The sequence below is a fragment of the Microcebus murinus genome, chromosome 14 (genome assembly GCF_040939455.1).
Source record: "Microcebus murinus isolate Inina chromosome 14, M.murinus_Inina_mat1.0, whole genome shotgun sequence".
Taxonomy (NCBI): domain Eukaryota; kingdom Metazoa; phylum Chordata; class Mammalia; order Primates; family Cheirogaleidae; genus Microcebus; species Microcebus murinus.
In genome coordinates, this window is record NC_134117.1 from 2,534,992 (window position 1) to 2,556,847 (window position 21,856).

At 48.8% G+C, this 21,856-nt stretch overlaps 1 protein-coding gene across 2 annotated transcripts in view; it reads right to left on the reverse strand.

Moving 5' to 3' along the window:
* Positions 1-308: 308 nt before the first annotated feature.
* MGMT (O-6-methylguanine-DNA methyltransferase) overlaps positions 309-21,856 on the reverse strand; it is a 273,767-nt gene continuing 252,219 nt past the window's right edge. For both annotated transcript variants that reach the window (XM_076009699.1, XM_076009698.1), the window contains exons 4-5: positions 7,296-7,435; positions 309-695 (exon numbers count right to left, since the gene is read on the reverse strand). In XM_076009699.1, the coding sequence (XP_075865814.1) occupies positions 474-695; positions 7,296-7,435 (362 nt within the window). In that variant the 3' untranslated portion in view covers positions 309-473. The remainder of the gene's footprint in view (positions 696-7,295; positions 7,436-21,856) is intronic.

The following is a 21,856-nucleotide window of genomic DNA, read 5'->3' on the forward strand; positions in this document are numbered from 1 at the left end:
ACGGCCTGTCCTCTGTCCTTCAGCAGGCCCCGAGTGCGGGACAGTGACCACTACGACTTGGGCAGCAGGAACGGCCAGGAAGCAAGGGCATCGCAGGACCCTGCTGGGGTGAGGACCTTCCCGGTGTGGACAGACACAGGTGCAGCCCGGGACAGCCAGGAGCCAGTTCTGGGGACGCCTGCGGCAGCCAGCTGTTGTCACTGGGGCACCAGACGCCACCCCCGTCTTCCCCACTCTTGCCCTTGTTTTAAAAGACATTGGAAATGAAAGAGCAGCACCAGAGAAGGGAACAAACGACACACATGGCATCTGGGCCTCTTAGTTTATTCTGTTGTAAGACACAGAAACGAGAGGGCCAGCACACTGGGTCCCACCTGGTCACACCTGCCTCTTTCACTATGGCCCACCCCCTTTCCCCCAATTCCCATGCAGGTGAGGTTTACCCGCCACTGGAGTGCTCACTCCCACTGCGCTCAACTCTGGCCAGTGCCCTGGGCGCCGGCGCTGTCCCCCGAGGCTCCGAGCCAAGCCCTGGCCATGCCCGAGCTGCCTCCCCGGGTTGGCTTCCCTGCCTGGCCAGATCGGCCGCCTTCATGAGCCAGAAGCCACTCCTTCACGGCCACGCCTCCTCCAGAGTAGTTGCCCAGGGCTCCGCTGCTGCAGACCACGCGGTGGCAGGGGACGAGGATGGGGACCTGAAAAACAGGGGGCGGCCACAGTCAGTCCAGGCGGGCTCTGGGCCCTGAGGCCTAAGGCCACACAGTGACAGGTGTCGAGCCCCAAGTAGGGCTCACGCCGGGTGGGCTGCTGGTGGCACCAGGGGTGGGGCACTGCTGGCTCTGCCTGGGCGTCAACACCCAGGCCTCGAGTCCCTGGGGCTCTCGGCACCGGCCAGTGGAAAGGACTCGTGTCCCCAGGTGGACACAGGCACCTTCCTCGGGATGAATCCCTCTTAGGCCAAGGTTTGGGAGGAGCAGACAATTTTAAGTTCCGGGTGGTACGCGACATTCTCGAACGTTGCCCAGACAACGGGAAGCTCCCGCACTGCACAGGCCACCGCGTGGGCCCCGGCAGCCCGCCCGTCTGCACGCACAGTGCCACCGGAGCACAGCCACGCCACTCGCTGCTCACCGTCTGTGGCCCCAGAGAGTTCCGAGTGGAGGGGGCGTGCTGCTCACTGGACTCTGCAGCCCCGAGGGCAGGGCTCTGGTCGCAGCCCCCGTGGGCCTCCCACGGCCCCGGCCCCTCATTTTCCCAGCCTGGAGCCGGCACGGCGCGGACCACGGCTGACACTGCAGGTCCACGACTGGATGCCAAGCACTCACAGGGGCTGAATGTGACGGAGCGTCACAACCAAGCGACCTGCTTATTGTTCCTGCTGCCACACACAGGCACACGGTCCTGCCTGGTGGTGTCTTTGTGGCCAGTCCCACCAGGAGAAGGGAAGCCCTGTTCTTTCCAGAGGGACGGGCGCCTTCTCCAGCAGGGGTCCCGGGGAGACCTCCCGCCCTGGTCCCGTTGCTGCTGTTGCTGCCGCCCGGCAGGGGAGGCAGGAGGAGCCCCAGGTCCACCGTCCGGATGATGTTCTGACAGCCACTCGTGGTGGCTGGGGGCACCTGCCGTTGCCCTTGCCTTTGGTGTCCGCATGGAAGGACATGGCTGGCCTCACCTACCCTTACCCCACGATGGGGGGACCAGTCACTGCCCATGATGTGGGAGGAAGGGACGGGCACACCCAGTTCGGCACCTTTTGGGTTTCTGCAGGTGACTCGGCCGCACCGGGGTGTGAGGCTCCTGGACGGCCCCAGGAGACGGTCACCCTCGTGCTGGTCAGGGAGCCCTGACCTCTGACTCCAGCAAGAACCACCGGGAAGCTGCCCGGCCACCCCCCACCCCCCAGTCTTGCTTTTATCCTCATGAAGCTAAAATCTCATGAAGCTAAAATCTCAATGCCCTCCACCCATTTCTCGGTTGGCTCAGGGCACAGGTGGAAGTCAGGGACGAACGTACGGAAGTCACCTCTCTACCTCACTCCCCGGGCAGCCAGAGGAAATACTTCAGAGCACGCCAGGGACGGCCACATGCCCGGGGGGCACCAAACTCAAGGTACACCCTGTGTGCCCACTGCAGGGGACTCTGGGTGTCCCATGGACACGTGCCCAAGGATCCCAACAAGCAGCTACCGTGAAGAGCCACGCCGGGACCATTTCCCAAGAGGGGTGTGTGGGGACATCTCGGCACAGTCCCACCCTTCCTACGAAAGAACCGGCCTGGGAGTCCCCAGGGCACCAGCCTTCTTCCTAGCAGCTCATGGTGACCCGGGAGAAGGGTGGGGGTGGTCAGCCACCGAGGGCCTGGGACACATCTCATCACCGCGCAGTTTCACCATGGCTACTCCATAAAGAACGTAGACTATCAACACGTATGACGACAGGAGCTGGTGCTAGCTGGAGAAGGGGGAGGGCACTGGGCTTGCTCCAGAAGGTTCTCAGCTGCCACAACATGGGGAAGGCCAGGGAGGTGTCCAGGGACCACTTGCTGACGGCCCCTGTCCATCCTGCAGCTGCTCGAGAGCCGGCCTACTCGCCCCTGCACCCCAGACGCCCCGCATGCGGATCCCGCAGACCCAGGCCCTCCTTGGCACTCACGAGGCTGCCCGGGGCCACGTGTTGGGCCAGAAAACATAGCAGGACCCTGGGCGTGAGGAGTGCCCAGGTGCCCCCCACAGCTCAACAGAGAGAAGAAGATCTCCAGCCCACTCGTCCCCCAGCCCCATCCTCCAAAGCAAGTGAATTGGGAGAAGCGGCCACCAGGGAGGTCCGGTTCGGTTCTAGAGGAAGCAGCCAGGCTCTCGCACCTGCGCCTTCAAGCTCCGGGTACCATCAGGCCCCTCTACTTCCTGGAGTGGCAAAGGCAGGCCTGCTGTCACCGCTGTGCACACCCACCACAGACTCCATCTGCCCGTGTGCCCTTCTCTGGGGCCTGGCCACCTGCGTCCCAGAGCGGAGAGGAGCGACCACCAAGCCCTGCCCACCGCGGAGAACTCGACCTTCTCGGAAGCAGCAGCAAAAAACAGTCTCCAGAGCGGGATGCCTGCCCTCCCTGATGACTGTTATCGAGTAGTCACATTAATGACTGTAGCAAGGACAACAGGTAACATGCGATTCATATTTTTGACCGATGAAGCGGTATTTAATTCAATCTAACTTTACAAGCACTCAGCCGCCGATTCGGTTTTCCTGCCCGACAGCACATCTCACAGCCGAGCTTTGACTCTGCTTTCCCCCCTTTCTCTCAACGAGCTGCGAAATTATAAAGACGAGTAAAACAAACGTCTCCTCTCCTCCTCTCCAAATACAAATGCGGAGGCCAGGACAGGTGGCGCAGGACGACAGTGACCCCGACGGCCACCGCCAGCCTCTGTCCCACTCGAGCCGTGGGGGGGGACGGGTGAACGGGTCGCCTACCAATCTCGGGTGCTGCTTCCGCCGTCGGGAACAAGAACGCTGCTTCCGCTTGGGCTAATTTAGGCGGCGGGTTTCAGGCTATCAGAAGAATAAGACCTGCTAAAATTAATGGGAGCCCCAAGGACATTTTCGAAGGCTCCGTACCCCCTCTGTGCCCTTCTCCTTTAAAGCCTGCGCTGCATAAAATGTAATTTTTATCAATAACCAAGAAGCTCGTAATATCACAGCTGCATTGAGATCTTCATGCTGTGAAATCTAATTCTTCCAATACACGAATCCATCACTTAACGCAGCCCCTTTCTCAAATGCTATAAAACTTCCAAACCCATAGATTTGTCTCCAACAAAAACAACATGAAGGGCCCTTTCAATCGATAACGGAATCCCTCTGATGCTGGTACCCGCGGAATATTTTTTTCCAGCTCCGCCTTTGTTCTTCGGGGCAGCAGCCCACAAGGGAAAGGGCTTGTTTTCACTCGCAGCCTCATCAATACCTAAATCCTGGTGAACAAGTGACACCGAGAAGCTGTAATCAATAGCTCCCTGTGCGTTTTTTTCTTCTGGTCAAATGGTTCAGCTCCACTGACAACCCTGACACTTAGAACATGATGCTAAATCTTTATCAACAGCCATCTGGGTGACTGGCAGAACAAGACTCGGGGGTCATTAGCGCTCAGGGCCATGTGTGAATAAACTCACTCCTCAGGAATGCGTTTGTTTAGAAGAAGGTGGGGAGGCTCTCTGTGCAACGTATTGATTGCCTTTGAACTGCATTTAGCAAATTCTGTCTGAGGATGAAGAGGAAGGGTGTTTTGAGGGGGGGGAGTCCTGTGAGATTTCAACTCTATGCATGGGGAAAGTGACCATCCTCTCATGCTGGGTGCAGGGGCGGAGAGCCTTCCAGAAGGCTGCCCGGCCACCGCACACGGGCTCCTGAGTCCTCCCTGGAAAACAAACTTCGGAGAAATCGAGCTCCTCGGATGGAGGAAACTTCCACATGGCAAAAATCATCCCCTGCCCAGGCTGGGGAAGAGAGACTCACGCCAACAGCAAACGCTGTACTACGGACCAGCGTGTGTTCACGTTTATTGTGAGCCACCTAAGGAATTAATGCACGATGCGCCTTAGGGTGCTTTCTAACATTCCAGATCCGTTTTTCACTCTCCTCTCTTGAACGCACAATCGCTCTATTCACAGTCTGAACGTAAGGGATGTCTCCAGTGAGCAAGTCTCAACGACACACCGGCTGGGCCGAGCCGCTGCTGTCAGCACCAACGGGAAACACACACTGAGGACATGGATGGCAGCCACGGCCTGTCACTGAGCAGGGGCCCTTCCTCCCTCAAGTCCCAGGGTCACCTTTTGATCCTCCAAGCCCAACGAGTGAGGTTTTCGATGGGAACCTGTCGGGAACCTGCCCACCTAAGCCAGAGTGAACCACGCAGGCGAAGACGTTTTCCCGCAGGAGCATCTCTGGCAGGGCTGTGCTGGCGCTGGAGGCATCTCCACGGTCCCGCAGCTGCCGGCACTGCCGTGACCTTCTGCTCGAGTTCAAGGTCACTGCATGCACTGAAGCCCGCAAAAAGGCCACGGCCAAGGACTCACCACTACCTGGCTTCCCTTGGCACAGGAGTGACGCAAGACCTGGTGCCCGTACGGTGCCTTCTTGTCCGATGCCGTGGGCGCCTCTGGTCTGGGCTGTGGCTCATGACGGGGGTGTGGACATGTGGACTTTATGGACATTAGAGTTGCAAACCCTACAGGGTCCTATTTTATAAATCTCAGTGGCTGAGGCCACCTTGGAACAGAGACACTCATAGAGATTAATAGCAGGAGGAGAGAGCCAGCCTGGTTTGCAGAACAATAAATGTTTCTGGATATGGCCAGGAGCAGGGCTGCTAACCAGCGACGGCATCCCCGCTGCAGAGAGTGAGCGGCTGCTCGCGTTACTGACCTGCACGCGTCAGTCAGTGGAGATGCGAGTTGCACACGCCGAGGAAGCGGGCGGCTGGGCGCCCACTGGCGGGCCGCCTCCGTCTTGGTCTCCCAGTGCTCACGGAGGGCATCGGCCCAAACCTCGGTGGGGAGGAGGCCGGCTAACCGTACCCAACGGGCACGGAGAGAGGGAACCCTGCCCGACACGGTGGCTGCAGTGCCTCGGGAGGAGGGAGCCGAAGAACGTCAGCATGCAACGTCCTCAAGGGACGGTAAACGGGGCCGTGGCCTGGCGGCTGCCCTTTTTCATCTAGAGCAAAGCTGAAGCCCTCCGCACCGAGTCACGACCCGGGAGGAGACGGAGACGGCGGCCTTCCAAAGGGAAGGCGCAGATTAAGCTTCGTTGGGAAATGTCGAAAAACCATCTTCAGAAACTTGCTCGGAGCATCCCACGTGCGCCGTGAAAAGGAGAGCCGCGGCGTGCGCAGGGTGTTTTCCGGGGATGCAGCCGAGCGCTCTGCAGTGAACACGCAGCAGGTGCAGAAGGAAATGTCCCTGCAACCACCCGCTGTCGCGCTGAAACAAAGGGCATGCAGGGCGGGCGCGTCGGCTGTCCCCTCATCCCACTCCTGGCACGTAGGGGCATCTGAACATGGTGGAAACCTCCCAGATGAGGGTGTGCGCTACGACAATCCCATCCACTACAGGCCCACAGCAGCTGCTTGTAAAGAACAACGCAGTTTTTTGCAAAAGGCCATTGCCTAGGAACAGGGGGCTGCCACCCGAGCAGGAGTGCAGGCCGCCTGGGAAATGCCTGCTTCTCCCTTGCAAGTGGGGACAAAAACAGCTCTGGAAATACACAAAAAAAACCACTGCAATTTTTCAGAAAGTGGGGTGATCACTTTCTGTGTGATGGGATGATCATATTTGCTCTCCCTGATGGATGAGACAGCTGTCGTATAGTTTTAGGGAGAGGCCATTGCTAATATGACAGCACACCCGCGCTGGGCCCTGGGCGGGCAACGAGACCAGGAACGTTCTGGGGACACTCTTGAGGCGGTTTGGACCGCCCCAGGGGGACTTGCGGGCTGGGTGACCCTCCCGCCCACTGGCAGGGTCCCCAGGCACGCGTGGCCCCGGCCCGGCCCACAGCACACGCCACAGCCGACTCCCTTCCTCATGCTGGGCGGCGCAGGGCCCCAGGCACCCTGGCCGCGCAGCCGGCCCCACGCCTCAGCCCAGCCCCGTCTTCCAGGGAGCAAAGCCCGTGGCTCCTCGAGGTCCAGGAGCCTGCAGCTTGGCAAACGCCGAATACAGACACACGGGCGGGGAGGACAGGGACACAGAAGGGCCCTGGGGGAGGGCACCAGCCCTGCTGAGGTGCAGCCCGGGTGGCACACTGTCCCAGGCTGCAAGGACCCACACCTGGTGTGCCCACGTGTCCCGTTTTAACCCTGGAGACCCAGGGCAGCCCAGGCCTCACTGACCAAGTGCAGCTCCAGGGAAGGGGGCTGGATTCGCACCTTTCACAGTCAGGCCCCCTACACCCTGCGTGGGCAGGCCCTGCGTGGTGTTGTTTGATGCTGGACCCCGGGCACCACTGCGGAGAGCCCTGGCCACGCAGCGGGCTGCGGAGTGAGCGAGTGAACAGAGGCCGCCCACCCGCTTGCCTCTTCTTCAGGCTGCCCCATCTGATGCTCACTGTGACAAGGGGCTCGTGTCGTGACTCGAACCCAGAGGTGGCGGTGGCGTGTGGTGCAGGGGTAGGTCCTGGCACCACGGCCCCGGCACAGACGTTTCCCCTCGTCCCCGCCTGGCCGCCCGGGAAACACATTCAGGCAAAGGCACCCGGCCCCCCTGGTGCGCGCGGCCCCTGCCGGCCGCCAGGACTCACAGGATTGCTCCTCATGGCTCCTCCCACGGCCCGGGCTGCTTTGGGGTTGCCTGCCAGGGCTGCTAACTGCTGGTAAGAAACCGTTTCTCCGAATTTCACAACCTTCAGCAGCTTCCATAACACCTGTCTGGTGAAGGAGTCTGAAAGGAAGGAGGCAGAATGACGTTAGTTGGACGCACGGCTCCGACAGCTCTGGCGTAACTAGCCCCCAGCCCCGACATGGAAAACGCATCCACACAAATAGGGTGCTACGCTCAACTGAAACCCGGCCCCCACCCCGCCGCCCTGTCGCCGTGCCGCCAGGCAAGGCACAAGGAGTGCAAGGTGGGGCGCAGGCAGGCTGGCCCCTTGGGAGACACCCCAACTCCCTCTCCCCCACGTCCACGCAGGGCCGCGTGGGACGCCCTTCCGGGATCCGGGCACGGCAAGTCAGCGCACGGCCCCATTCACTGGCACGGGAGTCGCTGCCTGCCTCCCGACGTGGGAACCCTTTGCCTGGCTGGTTGCTTTCCAACTTCAGCTGGGACAGAGGAGGACACGGCAGCCGTGGCGGGCCAGGTGGCACGACCGCACTAGCTGTCCGCACCCCGCAGCGCCGGGCACCCCCCAGCCGCTGCTCAGAACGCCAAGCCCCGCGGCACGCAGGGGCTGCCAGGGAGCTTGGCTACAGGCATCTCTGATGAACGGGACTGCAAAAGTAAAATAACTTTACTCCCTTTTTAATCGACGGACCACAACGAACCGCATTTGCCCTGCATCCTGCCGCAGGAAGGAACAGGCGGACGCAAGAGAACGTTCTCTGCCTCTAGGTCCGAAAGCCGCGTCCCCAGGATGGAGCGTGTGGAGAGAAGCCCAGGCACGCGGGAGGCGGCTAGTCCCAATCGATACCTATTGTCTCTGCAAGGGGCAGAGGAGCACTCAGGAGGCAGAGGAGCACCCCCGGCTCAGGAGCACTGGAGACGGAGCCGACGGTCTCGTCACAAGGCCCCAGCCCTCCAGGGGACGGGTTTCTGAGTGGCCACACAAAGGGAAGGGCTCCACGGGCAGGACCGCGTTCCTCATTACCGATCGGTGCCGGGCTGGCAAAGTGCGGTCGGGCTCTTAAAGGAAACACACCCTTACGTGTGTGTTAAATAATAAAAATCACTTCTTAACTGAAGGGAACGATAATCACTTCACTGGGAGAGGGGAAGAAAAAAAAACCTGTTTAGTCTTTATTATAACATTAAGCAAATTAAACATCAGCATAATCCAGGTGATACTAGAAAAGGGTCATCAAAGAAATTAACTTTGTTGTTCATTAATTTACATGGATTAGTCGAGGGCAGAAAGATAGCAAATGTGCTCTAGTTTTTTATGATATAATTTCAAACTGTACACCATTTGTGGCAGGAGGGTGACTTTGGGGTTAATCAGACTGATTTGTCCTTTTAATTGCTTTCTATTCAAAGAAAATTCATTAGATAATGTTCTCTTCAAAATTCATGAATCAATTTAACTGAAGAAACCACATTAGCAGCTTTGGGTTCATTAGCACATGCAGTTGTGTTACCGGCTGATTGCTGGGGGGTTCCCTGTGCAAACACACTGTTTACTGTCATTTCTTCAGAAAGCGTTTTTGAAACCAAACTGTTAATCATTACTGTTGTTGTTGTTGTGCCTGACTTCAAAAAAAAAGTGGAGAAAAGCGAGGGAGATTTCAGGGGCAGCTGTCTTGGAAAAGGAACGGTGAAAGCAGCCCGTGGGTACCGCAAGAAGGAGGGCGGTCCCCCTGCCTTCCTGGGAGAGCACACAGAGTCGGCGGCTTTGCTTTCCTCGCTTTGACCCGGGAAGAAGATGCTGCCCAGGTTTTCTGGGAGAATGGCCTGGAACTTTAACTAAACCTGCAGGAAAAAAAAAAAAGAGGGAGGTGGGTGCGTGCAAACTCTACCGGAGCTCGGAGCAGTTCCGAGAAACAATGGCACGGTGCCAACCCGCGTCTGGGCGCCAGGCTCGAGTGCCGCGCTGACAGATGACTGCCAAATTACGGAGCACCTTCCTCTCCAACTGTACAAGTATCGTATAATAAAACAATTACACGTCCGTATATGAGCACAGAGTTTATCAGACATGTCCAGCGTCACTGTTGGTTTTTCACGGGGACCAGCCCTTAACCGGCACGCCCCAGGCCAGGTGGCAGGAAGCACAGCTCAAAGGATGCCACATTTAGCGATCGAGTACATCGTCTTACAGATGTATCTGAAAAACTCAATTCCACCCTGCAGGGAGCAAATGCATTAATTAGTCAAAGACAGTGCGCCTTTAATCCTAACCTGCACAAAGTCAGGTGGCTGAACTTCACCCATTTTTGGGGAGGGGCCAACAACTTCAAGTATAACATTCTAAAATGGGAGCCAAATCCTCTCATAAAAATGCACACACGTGGATGTGGAAAATATAATTTCTTGAGGTCGAGGAGACGACGTCAAGTCCTCGGCGGCTGGCCTGATAATTTCGCGAGGCCCAAAGGGACAACCATTAAAACACCATCCTTCTCTCTCACCCCGGTCCTCCCCACAGGGCAAGCCCCAGACCCTGGCAGCTCTGTGAAGCCGCCTCCGAACGCCACATTCTGGATGTTTCTTTCCTTTGCTTCCCTCCTGCTCTCGTTTCCTCTCCAAACTCATCCTTCTTCCTGTCTGATCTGGGGTCCCGCGCACGCCGCGCCGTGTTTACGTGCCCTGGGTGAAGGAAGGGAGGCTCTGCTTGCTACAGGCTGACCTGCTTCGTACAGTTTCCTCATCCTGCAGACACGGGCGTGGCAGCTCTCACTTTGGGTGGCTGCTTAAATCCACCCGCCGTGACAAATCTGACCGGCAGAAGACGGCTTTCCAAATTCCCTCTTTGCCTGGATTGTATGTCTTCAACCCGGAGGCTGGATGCCACTTTCTCATGTTGGCCCCAGAAGAAGTTTTGGGTCACGGACATCAGGTTTTCATGCAAGCTCTTTGCATGCCACGTCACGGGAGCGGGGATCAGGGCTCTGAGCAGGGCTGACTCGCGTGCTTGGACCAAGTCCAGCAAGCCCAGCTCTGATGTGGGGGAAGATGCCACACACCAGGAGCCCGGCGGGAGGGACACAGAAGGGACCACCCTGGCTGAGCTGGGACGAGTTGCTTTCTTCTCTCCTGGGCCTCGGTCTCCCCCCATGATAAATATCGTCTTAAGAGCAACCCTGACAAACACGTCTGTGCCCCACTGCACCTGTCCAGGCCCGGCTCAGCTGGTGGAAGGCAGGGCTGGAAGCCGGCTGTCTCTGAGGTCAGGACTTAGACTCAAGACCAAGAGCCTCTTCCCCCGTTAGGCAGAGCCCTGCACTTGTGAGTTCTTGGAAAAGAGTCTCTTTCCTTACTCCACCACAGCCCCCTGGGCGGTCACCCTTGTCCAGGGCTGTGGTTTCCCGAGGCGGGGCCTGCCTTCAGCAGCCCAGGCCTTGGGGCTCTTCCTTGGCCAGGCTGCAGCTGGGGGGGCGCACGCCAGCCCAGGTGCGCCCTGCAGGGCCGTGCCTGCCTGAAAGCATCACAGTGGCGGTGCCTGGCCACGGACTGTCTGCGGAATCCATGGCAACAGAGAGCACTGCCCGGCTCCTGGCACGTGCCCTGATGGAGCAACAAGTGCCTGGAAGGGGGTCCCCGGGAGCTGGCGTCCACAGCACGTATTAGAGCTGTTTGACCTCATGTTGCACGGCCATCAACAGTAGCCAGAAGAAACGTCTTTGAGGAATGAACCCGAAACACTGAGACGGCGGGAAATGGAGGCTCCAGTTCCAGGTAAAACGGAGCAGGCACACTGTCTTCTGGATTCTCCCACTTGGCACCTGTGCAAAAACCCGGGCAGAGGGCGCAGAGCAGCCAGGCGAGGGCTGAGAGGAGTGGGCAGCATCAGGCAGAGCGAGGAGGATGCCAGGCATCGGGAATACTGCCGGAACCACAAATGCGCTTGTCATCTCCCCTCCTCGTCCCCGGCCTGGACGTACCACAGCCTGAGCCCTGCAGGTGGCCCTGGCACAGACGGAGCATGCCAGGGGCTCCACTCCACCTCCAGGAGGAAAGCACTTCTCCTCCTGGGCGCTTTGAGTGTGTCCCCCAAAACTTCACTTAATTCCGTTGTAACAGTAGTACCAGGTGTTTAGGCCACGAGGGCTCTGCTCTCACGAATGGATTGATCTGTTATATTGGGGGTTAGTTATCAAGGGACTTTGGCCTTCCTTTTCTCTCTGTGCTCTATACTCGGTTGCCACGTGACAGCTTCTGCCACGGGATGACCCTCGCCAGACGCCAGTATTTCGTGCTTGGACTTCTCAGCCCCAACCGTGAGCCAAATAAACATCTGTTCTTTATCTGACCCCCAGTTTGCGGTATCCTGTTATAAATGTAGCAGAATATGGAGTAAGGCGCCATGCTCAGGGAGAGTGGGGCATCACCCCTTTTTGGTATCATCTCTGAACTCCTGCACCTTATCCCCTCCCTAAACAATCCTGTGGTGGTGTGGTCTGGTAACGGGGCCACAGGAGCCTAAACTTTTTGGGAGGAGACGGCCCCTTCCTGATGGGAGGAGGCATGATCCTCCCAAGATGTGGGAACTGCCCCTCCCTCCATTCCTTTTTTTCCTTTCCTGTGTTTCTGCCCTCTGGCTGCAGATCAAGGTGCAGCCACAGGAAGTGTATACTACAGAGGGGTAAATAGAGTCCTAGGTATCTGAGTCCTAGGAGACTGACTGAAAAGGGAGTCCTGAGAGCTTAAGAGTACCAGGGAGATTGTGGAGAAAGAGGAGTTTGTGAAAGCAAGCCTGGGAGCTTATACATCCCTGGATTCACCTGTCCAGGTGAGCTGTCCACTTACCCATCTGTACACATGTGGATCTGAGCCCAAACCAAAGACTCTGAGAGTAAGAATCAGGCACTGCCAGGTCTCATAGCAGCTGCTGAGTGATCAATGAAGAGACTGATCTGAAAAGGCTTTGCAAATGGAACAAACATTAAAATCACAACCCACAGAAGACAGATCAGAACTTATGGACTAAAAACAACCAGGTTGACTGCCTTCTCCTAAAATAAAAATATCAACATTATCCATAGGATTTATATAAGAACCAGAGTCTCATAATATTCAAAATACTTGGGAGATGTTTCAAAATTACATAACATGCAAATTATCAGGAAAATTTCAACTCACCGGGAAAAGATAATCAACACATGCCAAGTCTGAGATGACAAGAGGTTAAAATCATCTGACGAAAGCTTTAAAGGATCTGCTATATAAATGATGCAAGAAGGGAAAACACTCTTGAAACAAACGAAGACACAAAATCTCCATAAAGAAATAGAAGCTATCAAGAATCAAATGGAAAATTTAGTACTAAAAAGTACAACAAAATTAAAAAAATGCACTACATAAGATTGATAGCAGAATGGAAATGCCAGAGAAAAGCATCAATAAAACAAGAAAAATTATCTAATTAGAACAACAGAGAGAAAAGGTATTTAAAATAAACAAACTAAAAACCAAAAAGAATGTTGGGGCCATGTAAGACAAAGTCAAAAATTCTATTTATGTCACTGGTGTTTCAGAAGGAGAGAAAAAAGTGAGTGTAGGAAAAAATTCAAAGAAATAATAGCTAAAAATTTCTCAAAATTTGGCAAAAGATATACAATTACAGATTTAAGAAGCTCATCAAACTGTGAACAGGATACCCTCAGATTCATCATACTCAAACTGCTGAAAGCTAAAGACAAGGAAAAAAGTCTTGAAAAACAGAGAAAAGCAATGCATTATGTATAGGGGCATAGTCAATTGAATGATCGTGGAATTCTCATCAAAAACTACCGAGGAAAGAAGGAAGCAAAACAGCAATTTCAAAGTCCTAAAAGAAAAAAAAAATAAACAAACAAAAAAACCCCTATCAATTCAGAATTCTACATACAATTTTTAAAAATAATTTCAACAATGAAGTTAAACACATTTTCAGATAAGAAAATAAAAACGAAGATAACTAATTGCCAGTAGACTTGATTTTTAGAATGGCTAAAATAAATTCTTTAGAAAGAAGAGAAATAATACGAGAGAGAAGTTTTGAAACATTAAGAATGCAGGCAGAGTAAATATATGGGTAAATCCCATAAGCTATTCCTCTCTTAGTTTTTCAAAACATGTTTGATAGCTGTAAGCAAAAATTGTAACATTGTCAGATGGGATTTTAAATGTGTATGTAGACGTAATACATAAGATGCTATATAATATTATGGAAAAATTAAAAGGATCTATATAGTCATAAGATTTCTATATCCCATTTAAAATGGTAAAATATAGATTCTATTTAGGCTATGAAGGTATATAAGTACTATAATCCATAGAATAACCATTAGAAAAACTACAAAGAGATATAGTAGAAAACAAAACAAGTAAATTAAAACAAAATACTAAGGAAAGTTAAAGTAGCCCCAAAGAAGGAAGAACAGAAAGGGAAAAAAGAGAAACAAAAACCAGAGGGAACACAAAACAAGCAAGAAAATGTTAGACTTAAATTCAAACATTTTAACAGTTACATTAAATGTAAATGATCTAACTACACCAATGAAAACAGATAGTTAGTGTGGATAAAAATTAAAGTGCTGTGTATGAGAAATTTATTTCAAATAATAGCTACAGGTAGGTGAAAAGTAAAAAGATAAAAAAATACACTATGCAAACACATTAATAAAGTTAACATAAGATAAAGTAGATTTAAGTGCAAAGAAAATTCCCAGGGGTAAAAAGAATATTCCATAGTAAAAGGGTCAATTCACAAAAAAACACATCAATCCTAGAGGTATGTATGTCTAACAACAGAGTTTTAAAATCCATGAAGCAAAAATCATCAAAATTAAAGGGAGAATTAGACAAATCCACAATTATATTTGGATACTTGAACACTTCTCTTTCAGTAATCAATAGAACGAGGTGACAGAAAACTACCAAGGATATACAACTGAAAAATACCAACAAGCAACTGGATCTAATAGACATTTATAGGGGATTCCACCCGATAGCAGAATACACATCCTTTTCAAGTGCACATGGAACAGTGACCAAGATATACTGGGCCGTAGTCCATATTCTGGGTCATAACTTTAACACATGTAAAATAATTGTAATTATACAAGTTAATGTTCTCTGATCATAATGACATTAGACTAGAAATCAATCAGAAAGATAGCAGAAAAATCTCCGGAACATTTGGACAGTAAATAAACCACTTCTAAATAATCTATGGGTCAAAGAGGAAATCTGAAGGGAAATTAATACACTGAACAGAAAATTGAAATGAAGAATATTAAAATACATGGAACACAGCTAAAGTAATATTTAGAGGAAATTTATAGTTTTAAGTGCTTATATTAGAAAAGAAAGGTCTCAATAATCTCTCCTTCCAACTTAAGAAACCAGGAAAAGAAGAACAAAGAGAATCCAAAACAATGAGACAGAAAGAAACAATAAAAGTAAGGGCAAACATCAATAAAATTGAAAACAGAGAACTGAGAGTAAAATCCATGAAAGTAAAAATAGGTTCTATATAATGATCAACAAAACAGATAAATCTCTGGTAAGACTGACAAAGAAAAAAAGAACAAATTATCAGTATCAAGAATGGAAGAGGAGATATCACTACAGACCCCACAGATATTAAAAAGATAACATATTCCTATGAATAACTCTACAGTGAAAAATTCAACAACTTAGGTGAAATACACCAATTTATAAAAAACTACAAACTACTAAAACTCACCCAAGATGAAATAGATAACCTGAATATTCCTAAAACTATTTAAAAAGTTGAATTCATAGTTAAAAATCTTCTGGAGGAAAAATAAGTCTCTGGGGCCAAGATGATTTTACCAGTGAATTCTATCAAATGTTTAAAGAAAAAATAAGATCAATTCAACATAATCCTTTCCAGAAAATAGAAGGGGAAGAAACATTTCCCAAAGCATTTTATGAGAACAGTATTACCCAAAATTACCAAAACTAGAAAAGTAAAAATCAATCCCTAATGAATACAGATATAAAAATTCTCAAAAAAATATCAGCAAATCAAACCCAGAAATACATAAAAAGAACAAGAAACCAAAATCATATAGCGTCTGTCCCAGAAAAGCAAGGCTGATTCAATGTCTGAAAATGAATACACATATGAAGTCACAGTAATCAAGACACGGTGGTATTTATAGTAGAACAGAGAGATGGATGAAACGACCCAACACAAATATACAGTTATCCGACGATATCTGTGGGGGATTGGTTCTAGGACACTGTGTGGATACCAAAATCCACGAATGCTCATGTGCCTTACATGACATGGTGTAGCACTTGTATACAACCCATGCACATCTTCCCATATACTTAAATCATCTGTAGATTACTTATGATACCTAGTACAATGTAAGTGCTATATGAATAGTTATTATATGGTATTGTTTATGTAGTAACAAGGAATAAAGTCCATACAATCTCAGTACAGATGTACCCATTTTTATTTTTTTTTTTGATATTTTTGATCTGCAGTTGGGTGAATCAGTGGAATGCATAGGCACAAAGGGCCAATTGTAGACTTTGACAGAGATCTCTAACGAAAAGGCAGGGTAATTCAGTGAAGAAAGGATAAGTCTTTTTCACAAATGGTCCGGAAAAATCTAGATACAGACTTTATGCTTTTGACAAAAATGAACTCAGCATTCTGAGTTATCATAAACCTAATCTAAAAGGCAAAATCACAAAACTTTCAGGAGATAACACAGGAGAAAGTCTAGGTGACCCTAAGGTCACCAGGACCCAAAGGTTTGCAGAAGAGGTTTTAGATAAATAGGATTCATGAAAGAAAAAAAATAAGCTGGACTTTATTGAAATTAAAAACTACACCACAAAAGATGCTAAGAGTCCAAAAATAGAAGTCACAGATTGGGAGAAATTATTTGCAAAACACATATCTAATAAAGGACTTGCACTGCAAATTAGCAAAGACTCTTAAAATTCAACATTAAAAAAAAAAATCACACAACTCAATTTAAAAAAATGGGCAACTCTGAACAGATACTTCAGCAAAGAATATATACAAGATGACTAATAAATATAAAGAATGATATTTAACATAATTTGTCTTTAGGGAACTGCAAATTAAAATGAGATATGCTTATCCACCTATTAGGCTAAAATCCCAAAGCTGATAATACCAAAACCTGCAGCAAGCAGAGCAACAGGGATGCTGGTCCACTGCCGGTGGGAATACAAAATGGTCCAGCCACTTTCAAACAGATTTGTGATCTCTTACAGGCCAGAGCCTTGCCATGTGATCCAGCAGTGGCATTTACACTCAACTGATCTGAAAACTCACAGCCTCACAAAAACTCGCCTGTGAGTATTTACAGCAGCTTTATTCACATTGCCAAAAACTGTACACAATCAAGATGCCCTGTGATAGGTGAATGGATAAACTGCGGTATAGGCATACAATGAAATATTATTCAGTGACAAAAATAAGTGAGCTATCAAGACACAAAAAGAAATGGAGGAAACTTAACCCTTTGCACTCGCTTTTTTCTCATTATCCACTTGACATCCGAGTGCAAAGGGCTAAATGTATATTTCTAAGTGAAAGAAGCCAGTCTGAAAAGGCTACACACTGTATGATCCCAACTATATGACATTCTGGAAAAGGTAAAACTACATAGACAGAAAAAAGATCACCAGTTTCCAGGGGCACAGGTTGGGGAGAAGAGGGGAGAAATGAACAGGTGCAGCACAGGTAATGAAACTACCTTGTAGGCTACTGTAACGGTAGAAAAAGGGCATCAGACATTTGCCAAAAGCCATAGAACCTCACAGCACAAAGAGTGAACCCTAAGCAATATATGCACATTAATAAAAATAAGACATTCAAAAAATGAGGGATCCCGGTAAGGAAAGTGATCGTGATAAGAGAATCTCACTGTATTACAAACGTATGAAACATCCTCACTGAAGGAAGGGGTAGGTGGGGACTTTCCTAAAAGTAACTTTTGTTCAACAAGCCATGATTTTTGGGTGTAAAAAAAAGGTAAAAAGAGAAAAAGTAACTTTTGAAATGAGGGGAGGCTAAGTTTCAAGGCAAAAGGAACTGCAAGTACTGAACTCCAGTTGGTAAAATTATTTCCTATGAGCACGTGTGTTAAAATTTTTGATACTCTTAAATATGCATACTGGGCTCAAATGATTAAGTGAAGGGATGGAAGAAAGTGGGAGCCGGGCTTCTCACTGTGAACGGGTATTTATTTACAGATAAGCAAGAGGCGGGGGCTAGAATAATCCACGTGATGATGGATTAGAGTTGTAGACATCAGTATGAATGTTTGGCTTAATACAAAGATAGCTGCATACAGAAATATTTACAATATGTGTCTATGCATGGGTTAGGGCACACGCATCTATTCCTGCGATCTGTCAACTGAGAAGACTTAGAAGCAACAATATCCCAGTGGCAATGAGCAAACCTAGTGGCCAGACTTTGGTTTCTAATACTATTTTATAATAAAACGTCCTTCAAGAAGTGACTTTTTTTCATAGGATTAGGGCAGGACATATACAAGATGAGCCTGGAGCATCTTGTAGTGTCAGAGAGTAAGGATAAGCTGAAAACTGAGATGAAACAAACAACAAAAACAAACCCTAAACAAATCACAATGGTGTAAGTCAATGGGACACAGGAACAAAATGAAAAAGCTTCCCAAAGCTGGAACAATTTCAGTAATAAAATCAAGTAGTATTAGATTATAATCCAACATATAAAATAAATATCCATCAATCTATACATCATAATGATTGAATAAATAAAGGAGAAGCATAACTCCCTATTCCTTAAGTATGTTAAGTACAGTGACTTCCTTTGAAAGAGAACAGTATTGAGGGGAGAGGGAGGAAGAGTCATTTTTTTGGTGGAGAAACCTGACAAACACTACTTCACCCAGGTGATCAATATGAACACTGACAGTGAAAAATTATATTGACAATATGAATCTTTGATATGATTTGATAAAATGGAACTTTACCTATGTGGTTTTCCTCCCTAACTCCAGTCCAATCATGAGGAAAACATTAGACAAATTCTAAAACAGGGACATTCGACAAGATGTTAACCAGTACTCCTCACAACTGTCTAGGTCATCTATAACGAAGCAAACCTGAGAACCGGTCACAGCCAAGAGGAGCTGAAGGAGATAAGATGAATAAATGTAATGTAGTATAGTAGGTGAGATGGTAGAATGGAAAAAGGACATTAGATAAATACTGAGAAAATGTGAATAAAGTATGGACTTTAGTTAATAATAAGGTATTGCTAATTGTAATAAATGTACCATACTGATGATATAAGGTGTCAATTATTAATGTCATCATGATAAATATAAATGGCATGATTATAAATGGGAGAAATGTATATGGCTTATCAGGGAACTATCTGTATTAACTTTCCAATTTTCTATAAATCTAAAACTGTTCTAACAGTAATTTCTATTAAAATAAATTATTTACTATATTAACAACCTTATAAAAATGTATAATCATATCAATTAAGGCAAAAAATATTTAATATCATTCAACATCCATTTGTAGTAAAAGTTCTCAGCAACCTAGGAATAGAAGGTAATTTCCTCAACCTGATAAATGTATCCACAAAAACCCTACAGCTAACATAATTATGGAAAATGGAATGTTTTTCTCTTAAGAGTGAAAACAAAGCAGTGATGTCTGCTCTCACCAATCCTATTCAACATGTCAGTGGGGGATCTAGACAGTGCAAAAAAGAAATAAAAGATATTCACGTTAAAAAAGAAGAAATAAAAACTGTCCCTGTTTGGAGACAACATGATTCTCTATGGCAAAATACACAGGAATCTATAAAAACCAAAGTTTTTAGAATATGTGAGTTTAGCAAAGTCACTAGGTACAAGGTCATTACACAAAAATCAATCACATTTCTATGTATCACTGATAATGGCACCAACCAAAACGTAATGCTTAGATGTAAATCTAACAAATTATGTTACAGGGTCTGTCCACTGAGAATTACAAAATGCTGACAGAGAAATCAAAGAACACCTAAATAACCAGAGAGGCATACCATGTTCATGGAAGTCCCAATATTTTAATGATTTTAATTATTCACAAACTGATCTATAGGGTTGTTATTCTAATCAAATCCCAAACACTATTAATGGATGTTGAAATATATTTATTGTAGATATAGACAAGTTGATTCTAAAATTTATATGGAAGGGCAAAGATCTAGAATAGCCAAACCATTTTACAAGAGACAAAAATAGAGAAATCACACTGACAGGTTTCAAGATTTTATTATGTCATAATAATCCTGTATTAGGTGTTTGTAAAGGAATACATACCCGGATTGATGGAACAGAAGACAAATTCCCAAAATAGACCCAAGGGAGTATGGCCAAATGCTTTTTGACAAAGATGCAAAGGGATTTCTTTCATTTGAAAGGAAATTATAAGATTTTCAAAAAGTGGAGCTGGAAAACTGGATATTGATATGCAAATAGTTGAACTCTGATATAAACCTCATGCCTTATTTTAAAAAATCCTTCAGAAATGTAGCATAGATATAAAACATTGGACTAAAAAAAGAAGTATATGAAAATCTTTATAACCTGGGGTTAGGAAAATAGTTCTTAGGTATGTCCCCCAAAGCATGATCTATCAAGAGAAAAATAAATAAATCGGACTTCAGTAAAAAGGAAAAACATTGGTCTGTGAAGGTTAATGTTAAGAGAATAAAAGACCAGCAACAGACTGGGAGAAAAATATTTGGAAATAACGTATCCAGCAAAACAGTCACATCCAGAATATATAAAAAATTTTCCAAACTCCACAATTCCAAACTCAAACACACCCAATAAACCATTAGTGAAAAAAAAAGGCAAAAAACTCAAATGGACACTTTCCCAAAGAGGATATAAAGATGGGTCAATAAGAACATGAACAGACGTTTGGCAGGAATAGCCTTCAGGGAAATGTGAATTAAAGCCATAATAAGATACCATTGCAGATCTATTGGAATAGCTAAAACGGGTAAATGGGATGTATCCATACCGGGGAATACTACTTGGCAACGAAAAGGAACACACTATAAACACAAGCAACAACTTGGACCAGTCTCAAAGGCATGATGCTGAGTAAAATAAGTTAGGCCAAAAAGGTTACATAATGTCCCATTACATTTACATGACCCTTCCCCAAACACGAAGCCACAGTGATGGAGAACAGGTCAGCGGCTGCCAAGAGGGGGTGGGGGTGGGAGTAGGGTGGGGGGAGGTGGAAACTACAAAGGGGAGCACAAGGAGCTTTGTGGGTGCCGGAACCCCTCTGTATCCTCATGATGGCAGTGGTCACGGAAATCCATGCGTTAAAATTCTCGGGACTGCACGAAGTCAATCTTACTACATGTTAATTTAAAAAAATAAATTAACAAAGATGAGGGAAAACACAGTTTCTCCAGTTGTCTTTTCTTTAATCAAAAAGGGAGTTTTCTCCCCAAAGTTCGAGACACCAGGGAACAGAACTTCCTATTTAAAAGGGAATCTAGGTCACGTTTTCTGCAAGATCCTTCCTCTCTGCAAGCCCCCGCCCACGCTGTCACATGACACTGTCACCAGGGTGGGCTCTTCCGACAGACTGAGCTCACCGAGGACTAGGCGTCCGCCTGGTGGGTCTCCATGCCAGCATTCAGCGCCGTGGCGACCCGGAGCAGGTGTCAGCGAGCACCTGCCGGGGGGACGTGGGCTGGGCAGGTGCGAGCACGGAGCCTAGAGACAGCGGCCGGCGCCGTCTTCCGTAAGTGCAGCCAGGGCCCGGGCTGCCCGGCTGGCATCTCCTTCAACCCAGCCAGGAGGGACCCAACAAACCTGCGCCCACATCTGGGGACACGGCCCCTCAGGACTTGTGCTGCCTGGGGCTCCCGTGGAGGTCACGGCCCTAAGGGGAAGCACCCAGAGACACTGGGGGGAGGGCTGGGGTGCCCCCCTGGCTGGCTCCGTGACCCCCAGGGAGACCCTGGGTCCTGCCTGGGGCTCCCGTGGAAGTCATGGCCCTAAGGGGAAGCACCCAGAGACACTGGGGGGAGGGCTGGGGTGCCCCCCTGGCTGGCTCCGTGACCTCCAGGGAGACCCTGGGTCCTTCGTGGCCAAGGCTGCCATTGCCCAGCTGGCGAGGGGCTCAGCCTCAGACCGGGCACAGGTGTGCGGAGGGGAGCAGGTGCCCCGGCAGCTTCGGCGCAGTCCTCCAGGAGGAGCGCGGCGTGTGAAAGGAGCACTACCCTGAACCTCACAGGTGCTCGATGGGCAGAAACGGGCAACCCGGGGCTGGCTTGCTTCAAAGGCGGGGCTCCTGACTCCAGCCCACACGCTTCACCTGGGCTGGGCGACCAGGTTAGTGTGGACACGCTCTGCACGCCACGGAGCCCAGTGTGTGAAGGCGACCACTCCACAGGTACCCAGGTAC